Genomic DNA, 13,238 nt, shown 5'->3' with positions numbered 1-13,238 from the left:
ATGACGAATCAATAAGCGATTGTCAGGCTAAAAGTAGACACCAGATGGTTCACCTTTGCTCGTGGGGAAGAGACGTTATTGTCATTATCTGATGACAGGAGAATGAAAATAGCCTCTGCATAAATTAAATGTCGTTCGGTGCTGATAATACGGCTGATGCATCCATCACTTATCTGGCAGACGGTAGCGTCTAGCCAAGCGCTACTGTAAAAATATCCCAACCAGTCACTTGCATACAGCGTCCCATTTATTTCATTACAAAAAATATGATCGGCATAAGGGTTTGAATGGAAAATGACAGTAAGAAATTGACACGAATTCCTATAAGAAAGAAAAATCTAATAACTCATTTATTCCTCCAAGACATCAATGAGATTATATGCAGGGCAAATGGAAACTTAAGTCTCTTGCGTTTCAAATATTTCTCCTAAGAAAGAGCCAGAAATCTCACAAATGTCTCCGTTAGAGTTTCAGAAAAGATCTCAACAATATCTCAAAGTCAGATCAGATTTGACAAGTGTGTAATATTTTTAAAGATCTGAATATGAACTCAAACATTTCTCATCGGATTTACCCACATCCAGATTATTTTACCTCTACAATCTACATTTATTTTATACCTTCAGACTCTTCATGTAATTTAACAATTGTCTCATTTGTTTCTATTATTATATCCTAAAGGGATACTTTACTAGCAAATCCCTCAAGGCATCCTAACTGAATATGACATTCTTCTTGAAGAATAACGCAGTCGGAGTTATAATACCACGTATCATTTTACTTCCAAGCGGTAGAATGGGAGTGAATGGGTGTTGACTTTTTGAAGCTCCAAAAAGTGCATTCATCGATCAAAGAACGACTCGACACGGCTCTGAGGTCTTAACAAACGTGTCTGGCTTCCGTCGTCTCTCGAATGCACGTGAACCAGAGGCTTGTTTTTCCGGCAAATGACGGTGACGAAAGCTCCCGCCAGAGTAGACGCTATCCTATTGGAACAAAACGAGAAATGCAGCATTCATCATCGGAACTTACCGGAACATTTGCCGGAAAAACAAGCCTCTGGTTCACGTGCATTCGAGTGATGACGGAAGCTAGACATCAACGTTAATAGCGCTATCAATATGGATATTTCTCTTAAACAAACGCATCGATTCGCTTCAGAAGACCTTTGTTAAGACCACGGAGCCTTGTCGAGTCGTTCTTTGATCTATGAATGCACTTTTTGGAGCTTCAAAAAGTCAACACCCATTCACTCCCATTCTACCGCTTGGAAGTAAAAGGATACGTGGTATTATTACTCCAACTGCATTATTCTTCAAGAAGAAAACCATATTCAGTTAGGATGCCTTGAGGGTGATTAAAACATGGGGAAATTTTGATTTGAAAGTAAAGTATCCCTAGGGGAGAAACAATTGAGACTAAGTTGATACTTATATGAAACACATCAAATGCTATGAAAGAGGAACCTCTGTTAGATTTCCTTTGGGTTGGAAATCGCATGCATGTAAAACCGTGTAAGAAGACATTTCCTTTTCAGGTGTTAACATTGTCTGTACAAGTGTAATATCTGCACCCTGCTCGCTCTATATATTTTTTATCACAGTTCAATAGATATCAAAAGCCTGTTTGAGGTGTTCATAAAAATAGCGACTCAAAACATCACTTCTCATTTTATAAGCAAAATCAATATCCCTACATTTGCAGTGAATTGTAATCTCGCCAGATTTTCCACGAACATTCCCACTACGGTGAACTGAATTTTCACTGTAATTCCATACTAGCATTCCAGTAAATGTGAAGATTCCAGATCAATCTCCCGTCTGTCAGTTCAATGCATGTTTCCTCCATTATATAGGCCACTTTATTGGGTGGGAAGCAGTCCGGCTAAAACGGGAGGCTATATTGATTCCCTGGAGATGAGCAGGACTTTGGAAAGGGGGGAAAGGGGTATGGTCTTTAAGGCTAGATGTGCCGGAGATACGTCTTCCTGTTCCGTCCAGTGTAGATCGGCCGTACAGCTAATCTGAGAAAGGCCTCCAGCTATCCCCAATTCTCAGCCCAATACAAGCAAATTATGTTTTAAATGTGCCACTCTCTGCTCATTTGAAAACATTTGATTTGCATTCGCCCTACTTTACTCTATATGAGAAAGTGGTGTGCTCATATCAAGTGTTTCTGCTCTATTATTTCTTTATCATTCATACACATGGGCTGAACCATTAATACCGCTGCGTTCACGTGGAGCGGAGGGGTCTCGTATCACCCTGAAGGGGTTGTTTTTGCGATAACGACCGTCTGAATGTACATTATCCCTCTTATTACTTGCCTACCTACCACTTAAGAAAATTATTGCACACAAAATATTGATTTGGGATTAAATATTTCATTAGTTATTTTATTACGTGAAACATTTACTATGCCCAGTAAAGAAGCTCATGTGAACGGTCTCCGAAGATGTGTTAAGAGTCATTGAGAAATATCAGATGGGCCAATCAGAATCAAGTATTCCAGGAAGCCGTATTATAATCTTTAAGAGAAACGAAATTTGCTTTGACATCACAGTCTTAACTGATGTTGTTTTTTTACAGGCTAAGGACAGTGATGATGATGAAGAAGTCGTTCATGTTGACCGAGATCACTTTATGGATGAATTTTTTGAACAGGTAAGATTAACCTTGAGTAAATGTCAGAGGATGCAGCCATGGGCGTCACGCACCTGTTGTTTTGAGTGGGCACCGCTGGCACCGATGCCCGAGGCATGATCAAACGATAAAAACATTTTTTTAGGGAGATTGTTTAAAAATGTCTTGTGGCACAGTTTGATGGACAAATGGATTGAAAACCGATACTGTCATGTTTATAATTGTAAAGAAAATAATTGTATTTAAAAAATGTATTTATAGACCCAAACGATCATCGTTTTCATCATCGATCGTCGCTGTCGCGTCCGAGTACTGGTGCCCATCCCAAACTGATGATAACATTTTCAGCTTAAATCAAACAATCTGTTAAATATGCGACAGATCCTTGAATCTGTGATTTGTACATTTCAGAATATTCAAAAATAAGAGACGACTCTAGTGTCCATCCCAGTTCTTCTTAATAATACATGTAAACATATTGTTTTTAAAAATGAGTATGAACTTGTTTTAACTGTAATATGCAATATCGAAAAACATTGCATCTTTTTTGTTACTTTGACTAGTTTGTACAGTTTTTGTTTTCTGACAATAAATGCAAATAGAAATACAGTTGACAGTGGTTCACAGAAGAGAACAAAAATTATAATTTTACCTAAACATACACATAGATAAGTGTAATAATGCTTTAAATTGTTGTTGTTAAAAAAATGAAAACGTTTTCTGTTTAATTTAATTTAATTGTGTTTTTGTTTTTCTGAGCAAAAAATAAATATCATACATTTTTCCCTGATTTACTGAAGACACCCACTAAATTGTCATTCAGTGTAACAATCTTGTCAGGCATGTTTACAACAAAAATCAATTTATGACATAAAAGACCCCAAATGCTAATTAGTTGTAATTTTACATCTTTTTAAATTTGCCACTATCCTAGGTTTTGCCCATTTGTCAATTGAGAATTTTTAACTGATTTAAAGCACAATAAAATGTAATATGCTCCCTTATTCTTTTATATATTTTAACATGTACATGTTAGAATAAGCATGTTGTTTGAATTTGTACATAAATACTGTGTTACACTGAATGACAATGTAACATTATTTCAACCCAATTTTGACATTTTATTCTCCAAAAATTTAGTTGAAACCATAAAGTAGACATTTTACTTATATGTAATGTGCTTTCTATGGACACAAAATCACTTCTGTACATTTCTTTTGATGGGGACATCTTACCGTCTTTGACTCACATATAAATTCAGAAAAACTGAAAATAATTTTGGAGTGGTCTCAATTGTTTTTAGGCTGTATAACTAACACACGAAACAAGCCGCGGTCACACTTGACTTTTCGTTCCATTGACTTCCATTCATACGCATGCGAATGCGTCAGACCGGAAACGCAAGCCCATCCGAAGATATTTCGCAATTCGCTGCAAAGTTCAAGTTTGGTGAACTCTGACCTGCAAATTTGCGTCACGTGAGTGCATGAGACCGATAGATCAAAACGTCACAGCGTGACCTCTCAGTACAGAAATAAAAAAATGGAGGAATCGCTCCCGCCCATTTTCGTACCACCGTCCGAACGAATTTCGCATGCTCAAAGTTAAGTCTGACCTCGGCATTAGAAAGAAAAAATAAATACATAGAAATAAAAATAAGGAATTGAATATACATTAAAATGTTAGCGAGATAATTCTATCCAGATGAGCACATTTTAGCCTAATGTTTAAAATAAAATGTCATTGTTTTGTTTCTAGTTGCATTTAAATGTACTTTGCACATTAGGAATGAATATTACAGATCTGAACCATGTCAACCACATTTTGAATCATGTTTCTCTGACAGGTGGAGGAGATCCGCGGCTGTATTGAAAAGCTGTCAGAGGATGTAGAACAGGTGAAGAAGCAGCACAGTGCCATTCTAGCAGCACCTAACCCTGATGAAAGTGAGTTTAACCAATCACCATTCACCGCGCTTTGTATCTATGCTGAACGTCTACGAACAAGCATCCGTGCTTCTTCCGTGTGAACGAAATGAAAAAACTGCCTCTAGAATCCTGTTAAAACCCACCACCGATATATCTGACATGTTATTCCATTGAGAATGGGAGTAATATCATTTATGCTAGCTGGAATATATTAGATTCCTGCCACATTATTGTGTTGAGGGTCCGCCGAGCCATTCATATTTGCTAAAGAATATTTAATTATTATCCAAAATATGTTTTTCCTGAGTAGCTCTGCTGTCCATCTAAGGTCTAACCGATGGGAAAAATATAGACATATTTCTATAGAGTGAAGTACGTAAGATGAGCGTATGTGATGCCTCATCAGTGAGATCTCGTCTGGTACTTAAATGCACAAATAATGTTTTACCTCCCCCATATCTCCCTCCAAGTTCCATCCATTCATCCGAATTCATGTGTAAAGCAACCAGAAACTCATACATGAATTCATAATGTATGCACAACTCAAGGCAAGATCACAAGCGACTGCACAGAAAGCAATATAATGGAAATACTGATCATGTCTTTTTATACTATATACACTTTATTATACTAATATAGTATAAAATGAAAAATACTATTTCTGGTGTCATTTATCCACATTTTTTGTGATCTACAGAAGAAAGTCATGCATCTTAGAGTAAAATGACATAAGAGTGAGTAAATGACAACAGAATTTACATTTACAATATAGGCCTATATTCAAATGGATTAAAAAAGGTTTAGCTCACACGCAGTGACAATGCAGAAATGATGTCAGGGGTGTAAATTCCAGAACCTGTTTATCACTTTTTGGCCTGCACGAGCTCTATGACTTTACTGCAGTCCTGTGGTAAGATATACGAGCGTGCTTGATGAAAACCTATTCGAGCANCATCTTACCGTCTTTGACTCACATATAAATTCAGAAAAACTGAAAATAAATTTGGAGTGGTCCATTGACTTCCATTCATACGCATGCGAATGCGTCAGACCGGAAACGCAAGCCCATCCGAAGATATTTCGCAATTCGCTGCAAAGTTCAAGTTTGGTGAACTCTGACCTGCAAATTTGCGTCACGTGAGTGCATGAGACCGATAGATCAAAACGTCTCAGTACAGAAATAAAAAAATGGAGGAATCGCTCCCGCCCATTTTCGTACCACCGTCCGAACGAATTTCGCATGCTCAAAGTTAAGTCTGACCTCGGCATTAGAAAGAAAAAATAAATACATAGAAATAAAAATAAGGAATTGAATATACATTAAAATGTTAGCGAGATAATTCTATCCAGATGAGCACATTTTAGCCTAATGTTTAAAATAAAATGTCATTGTTTTGTTTCTAGTTGCATTTAAATGTACTTTGCACATTAGGAATGAATATTACAGATCTGAACCATGTCAACCACATTTTGAATCATGTTTCTCTGACAGGTGGAGGAGATCCGCGGCTGTATTGAAAAGCTGTCAGAGGATGTAGAACAGGTGAAGAAGCAGCACAGTGCCATTCTAGCAGCACCTAACCCTGATGAAAGTGAGTTTAACCAATCACCATTCACCGCGCTTTGTATCTATGCTGAACATCTACGAACAAGCATCCGTGCTTCTTTCGTGTGAACGAAATGAAAAAACTGCCTCTAGAATCCTGTTAAAAACCACCACCGATATATCTGACATGTTATTCCATTGAGAATGGGAGTAATATCATTTATGCTAGCTGGAATATATTAGATTCCTGCCACATTATTGTGTTGAGGGTCCGCCGAGCCATTCATATTTGCTAAAGAATATTTAATTATTATCCAAAATATGTTTTTCCTGAGTAGCTCTGCTGTCCATCTAAGGTCTAACCGATGGGAAAAATATAGACATATTTCTATAGAGTGAAGTACGTAAGATGAGCGTATGTGATGCCTCATCAGTGAGATCTCGTCTGGTACTTAAATGCACAAATAATGTTTTACCTCCCCCATATCTCCCTCCAAGTTCCATCCATTCATCCGAATTCATGTGTAAAGCAACCAGAAACTCATACATGAATTCATAATGTATGCACAACTCAAGGCAAGATCACAAGCGACTGCACAGAAAGCAATATAATGGAAATACTGATCATGTCTTTTTATACTATATACACTTTATTATACTAATATAGTATAAAATGAAAAATACTATTTCTGGTGTCATTTATCCACATTTTTTGTGATCTACAGAAGAAAGTCATGCATCTTAGAGTAAAATGACATAAGAGTGAGTAAATGACAACAGAATTTACATTTACAATATAGGCCTATATTCAAATGGATTAAAAAAGGTTTAGCTCACACGCAGTGACAATGCAGAAATGATGTCAGGGGTGTAAATTCCAGAACCTGTTTATCACTTTTTGGCCTGCACGAGCTCTATGACTTTACTGCAGTCCTGTGGTAAGATATACGAGCGTGCTTGATGAAAACCTATTCGAGCATTTCTTCAATACCTTGCATTTGTGCCACCCACTCTACGAGAGGCATCGCCGCCACATCGCTCCAAGTGTGTGTTACATCAAACCCACACGACTCATAGTGCACCAACCCACACTCCATCTACAACGCCTGTTTCACTAGCTCCTAAAAAATCCTGCTTACCTCATCCTTCCCCAGCAACACTCTTCAATTACAGCAAGAGCGTATTTCATTATTACTGTATTCTCTCGGACTAATGTGCGAGGTCATTCTAAAACCCAAACTCTTGGTGATTTCCATTAGGCTACTTAAACATTTACACGTTGATATGAATTGGAATGCAAAACGTTAAAAAGTGATGCCGTTGTTATTTCATTTTGAAAATATATTTCATCTTAGCAGAGACATGCTGTGAGCCGCGTGCAACTTTTTCCGGGATTGTGCAATCCAAGACAGTTTTCTCTTAATGTGATTGTGACGTTCACAGGTTAAGAATGAGTCCAAGTTATAAAACAGATCAGCGGTTCCCAAACAGGCGTATGTGAGGTAACAATGAAGATTACATTGACATTTTCTCATTTACGCTTTTATCCAAAGGAACTTACAAAAAGGTAAACAATCTGTGTACCCTTTAATGACCCAAAAATACAGCCACAGAAAAAATAAAGAGACCATTCCGAATTCTTTCAGATGTCATTCCTGTCCAGTGTCTGTTGAATTTCAACAAAATCAAACCTCAGGAGCGAAATAAAGTCATCCAACAGCAATGTGAAAGACGGACAGCATGACACATGAAAACTGATTAAATCCAGGTTATCACAAAAAATGACCTAAATACATGTAGAAATATGACTGTTGTATTGCTTAAAAGTGAATATGAACTTTTTTGCAGCATTTAAAGTCTGAAAGCATCTTTTCGGTTATTTTCGCCTGTTTCTCCAGTTTTCACTTTCTGCAAATAAATGCAAATAGAAACAATATTTTATTTGAAATTTGAGAGGAATATTATTACTAGTTCACAGAATGAAACAAAAATGATCATTTTACCTAAACACATACCTGTAAATAGCTAAATTAAAAAAACGAAAACGATTTTGAAATGGTCAGCTCTATATTCACTGCATTTAATCGTAACTGGATTGAATTACATTCTCTGTCACACCTGCAGCACACTTGCGGTTTCATTAGCGAGAAAGGTTCACTGTCCATCTCCATCTGCTCACAAATTCTTCACGCCATTGTCAATCCCACAATCCACATCGAGAACATGACACTTTACTTTAAAAGCACTAAATGCAGTTCTTAGCTCCCACTAGCATGAAAAACAAGAGCAGACATACCATTGTGTAGAAAACGCTTCAGACTCTCTCGAAGTTACATTAGTTTCATCACATGCATCCTTATTATTAATGTGCCTTTTATTCTATTGTTTTTTAGAAATAACTTGTTTGAGTCCATTTAGAGGGGTTATACAGAAGAATATGTATTGCTTGAATTGTATCTTATTGTTTCAACTTTGGGAAACACAGAAATACATTACTGAAAAGTTCAAGAAGCTGTATTTTTCTGTAGTCTATTTCTGTGCTGGCCAAAACTATTACAATGCTGATATTTCATTTTTTGCATGAAGGCCCTCAATGTGCCCTCAGACCGGCCCTGATTAGTTCAAGACATCCACAGCCTACGGATGACTCAGCTGCGGATGAATCTTTAATACACAATGTCTTCTGAATAAATCTAGTGCATCTGACTACATGTTCTTCCTGCAATGCATGTTTTGTTTTTCTGTTGCATGCTTGTGCATCATTTCTTTCTGTTTTTCTTTCTTTTGCTTCTCCTGTCTGTTTTCATGCAGCATGAAGGAATCGCCTAAGGAAGCCCGTGAAGTTGAGTGTCTGTCTGACATTGTGAGCCAGGTGCAGAGAGGAGAACTCTTAAAGGAATAATAAAGAAAAGCTTCGTTCCATCATTGTTCCAAAACCTTTTTTAATCTGTGAAACACAAAGTGAAGCAAAATGTCTGAGCTGCTGTGATGATTTACTGTATATAACTGTAAAAGGACAAGGAAGCACCACAGATAGTAAAAATATTCCATATAACTTGAGCATAGGGTTGGGCGATGTCTACTAAATTGGCATCGGACGATGGCTACAGTGAAACATTGCAATGTAAGATCACATCGCCCTGCAGCGTTATTAAGTGAGGCGCGTGTGGCACGAGCTGCGCAGAGACACATCTTCTTTATACAGCGGGAGCTGTGCAGTTATAAATTCAGGTGTGTCACCTGCCCAGCACGAGCTTCACAGTTATAAAGTGAGGCTAGATTGTATTGTTATTCTGATGTTATATTCAACAAAAGAGTTATAAAGTGAGGCGCGTCTTCTTTATACAACGCAAGCTGCGCAGACACGCGTCTTCTTTAGACAGTTATAAAGTCAGGCAGGTCTGCGCCAAACAGCGCATCCTCTTCATACAGCACGAGCTCCTGTTATTCTGATGTTATATTCAATAAAAGAGTTATAAAGTGAGGCGCGTCGGCTATATACCGTACAACGCGAGCTGCGCAGACACGTCTCTTCTTTAGACAGTTATAAAGTCAGGCAGGTCTGCGCAAACTGCGCATCCTCTTTATACAGCACGAGCTCCTCTGTTATTCTGATGTTATATTCAACAAAAGAGTTATAAAGTGAGGCGCGTCTTCTTTATACAACGCGAGCTGCGCAGACACGCGTCTTCTTTAGACAGTTATAAAGTCAGGCAGGTCTGCGCCAAACAGCGCATCCTCTTCATACAGCACGAGCTCCTGTTATTCTGATGTTATATTCAATAAAAGAGTTATAAAGTGAGGCGCGTCGGCTATATACCGTACAACGCGAGCTGCGCAGACACGTCTCTTCTTTAGACAGTTATAAAGTCAGGCAGGTCTGCGCAAACTGCGCATCCTCTTTATACAGCACGAGCTCCTCTGTTATTCTGATGTTATATTCAACAAAAGAGTTATAAAGTGAGGCGCGTCTTCTTTATACAACGCAAGCTGCGCAGACACGCGTCTTCTTTAGACAGTTATAAAGTCAGGCAGGTCTGCGCCAAACAGCGCATCCTCTTCATACAGCACGAGCTCCTGTTATTCTGATGTTATATTCAATAAAAGAGTTATAAAGTGAGGCGCGTCGGCTATATACCGTACAACGCGAGCTGCGCAGACACGTCTCTTCTTTAGACAGTTATAAAGTCAGGCAGGTCTGCGCAAACTGCGCATCCTCTTTATACAGCACGAGCTCCTCTGTTATTCTGATGTTATATTCAACAAAAGAGTTATAAAGTGAGGCGCATCTTCTTTATACAACGCGAGCTGCGCAGACACGCATCTTCTTTAGACAGTTATAAAGTCAGGCAGGTCTGCGCAAACTGCGCATCCTCTTTATACAGCATGAGCTCCTCTGTTATTCTGATGTTATATTCAATAAAAGAGTTATAAAGTGAGGCGCGTCTTCTTTATACAACGCGAGCTGCGCAGACACGCGTCTTCTTTAGACAGTTATAAAGTCAGGCGGGTCTGCGCAAACTGCGCATCCTCTTTATGCAGCGCGAGCTTCACAGTTGAAAAGTCAGGCTAGTCTGATCTGTACAGTGTGAGGTTTTGTTCATATTTGTTTCCAACGCGATTTCCAGCCTGCAGCACAGAGCAGCGAGCGTCACGTGATGAAAGTGAAACAATTGTTGGAATCTCCATCGTGATGTCTATCAGCCATCGGTGGTGGCATCGTCTATCGGCCCAACCCTACTTGAGCATTCTGCATCGCACGTTCTGTACCACGCTACAAAAACATCAAATACACAATTGAAACTTCAAATCCCTCTCCACAGTCCTTGTAATGAAAACAGAATGCTCAGACATTCTGCCTAAGATCCTTTTGTTTCTCACGGCATAAAGAAATCTGGAATGACATGCAAATGATTTTCTTTCGAAATATCCTCTAGCTTTCTACGGTTCTCCTCTTAGCATCATCCTCCTCCAGTCGTGTTCGTGTGTAGACCCTGTGTCCCTGTGTTTTATTGAGCTTGTATTTTTATTCACATTGCATAATGTGTATGGACATCTTTAAGGTTTGTTTGCAAGGACCGTTCCTCTTTATTTTCTTCTGAAAGCCTCCAGTCACAGGTTTAATACATAAAGAAAAAGACAGACGCTGTGATGTGATGTCATTTAGTAAATGCCTTTTATCCACAGTGTGTGGTTTGCTCAAGAGGACAGTGTCAGGGATAAAATCTCAGTTACTTGCAAGTTCATGAGTCATCTGTATTTGGAACTGGCAAACTTTGCGTTAGCTGCTTAGATCCTTAACCAAGAACGCAGTCCCCCATCGCTCTCAAGTGATACAGCATTATTGTAATCTCAGTAACATTTCAGTTTCAGGGTCATCTCTTAATCTAAAGCATTTAGAGCAACACAAGATCTCCATCATTTTATTTATTTTCCCATAGAATATAACAGTAAACTTATATGTTATACACACACACACACATATATATATATATATATATATATATACTAAACTTAACACAATTTAGAAACTAAACAAAGGGAACTATAGGAATTATGATGTAACAAAAAAATACATCCAAACTTTTTCATTTATTTACATCCATTTTATGAAACAAAATTTTAGTTTTGTACATTTGCAATTGCATTATATGATATGTATTGATATATGAAACTGTATATAAACTGATATCATTATATTTACACTATATAAAACACAGAATAATAGATGTGACAAAGCCAGCTTGCTAAAATATTAGCGAAAGGCCAAGCTTGTGAATCTTGCAGTCCATCCCTATTCTAATGACTGAAATTGTGACCTTGAGCAAGAAACGTGACCTCTGTTGGCTCTGCGGGTGACTAATGGCCACCTCTTTGATGTAGTTCATTAAAACATTTCACCCAATCATCTTAAATGACTAAATTACCCATCCAAATGATAGCATCCACTGAACTCCTGCCTCCAAGGTTTCTTACGCTGCCCTGGGGGGGTGTGACGCTGGCACGTACAAATGACCTGCATTTCTGTTCTCCTATTCCTCAGGGATGGGTGAGAATCTGGGCGGTTCTGTATGTTTGTTTTCTATGGGTGTTTCTGCTGTTTTTAAGTACAGTTAGTTTGTATTAATTTACATGTGTATTGCTTAAACATCAGGCCAAATAATATCGCGTTCTGGACCTGAAATGTTTTGCAGAGTCCTCTCAGGTGTAGATTTATATGTACTATTATAGTGGCAGCTGGTTAAAAAAATACAAAAGAGAACGATGTAAGAGAGCTATTAAAGTCATCTACAATTGTGGGTGTGACAAGAAACATCCTTGTAGGTAAAATCGATCTCTGGACCACGAGCGAAAAAAAGCTGACATGAGACAATGGCTTGTGTCCACAAAGCAGGAAAGAGCCGGAGCGCATTTATGTGGCCGTAAGGACAACAGTGTGCAAATATTATGATGTTAACTCAGTGACAGAAGATACATTACACTTTTGTTGAATCGATTGACAGACGAACTGGCCACACCCTGACTACAGCATTTTAACAGACACGAGTGACTAAACTGATAACAGGGTAATGCAGCTTTGTAAACACTTTATGAAGCATTTCGTAATGTGCATTTGAACGTTTTCATCCTTAAAATGACATTTCTTTTTAATCATGAAAACATCAAGGAATGATCTGGTAAATGTATAGACAGAAAACAATATTACCCATCCCTTATATCCTATCATAAAACCCTTATATTATTAAACCCTGTTTTGTGATTGTATTTTTTTCAGTTTTCCTAAACCTTGTATGTGACTGTAAAGAGGTGTGAATATGCAATACAAACCTAGCAATGCCCAAAAACTACACTTTCTGCCATCATTTATGTCATTCAAAACTTTTCTTTCTGCTGCAGAACACAAAAGAAGATATTTTGAGAAATGTGCTTTTGTGTTCATACCATGGAGGGCAATGAGGTTCAGTGTTGTTTGTTTACTGACATTCTTCAGAATATCTTCTTTTGTGTTAGTAATACAGATATTTCCAATGAATTGAATTTACTATCTCTTTAACATGAAGTCAAGACTAATACATTAGCCAAATTTTTTTCCTGCCCAATCATAAAGCGATACTGATGTTA

At 38.0% G+C, this 13,238-nt stretch overlaps 1 protein-coding gene across 1 annotated transcript in view; it reads left to right on the top strand.

Moving 5' to 3' along the window:
- stx1b (syntaxin 1B) overlaps nucleotides 1-13,238 on the top strand; it is a 40,050-nt gene that overhangs the window by 15,496 nt on the left and 11,316 nt on the right. The window contains exons 2-3 of the mRNA XM_057354590.1: nucleotides 2,589-2,663; nucleotides 4,489-4,588. Of these exons, the coding sequence (XP_057210573.1) occupies nucleotides 2,589-2,663; nucleotides 4,489-4,588 (175 nt within the window). The remainder of the gene's footprint in view (nucleotides 1-2,588; nucleotides 2,664-4,488; nucleotides 4,589-13,238) is intronic.

This window comes from Triplophysa rosa, linkage group LG16 (assembly GCF_024868665.1).
Source record: "Triplophysa rosa linkage group LG16, Trosa_1v2, whole genome shotgun sequence".
In the NCBI taxonomy this organism is placed as follows: domain Eukaryota; kingdom Metazoa; phylum Chordata; class Actinopteri; order Cypriniformes; family Nemacheilidae; genus Triplophysa; species Triplophysa rosa.
The sequence above is the reverse complement of the archived record's forward strand: the minus strand, read 5'-3'. Positions and strand labels throughout refer to the sequence as shown.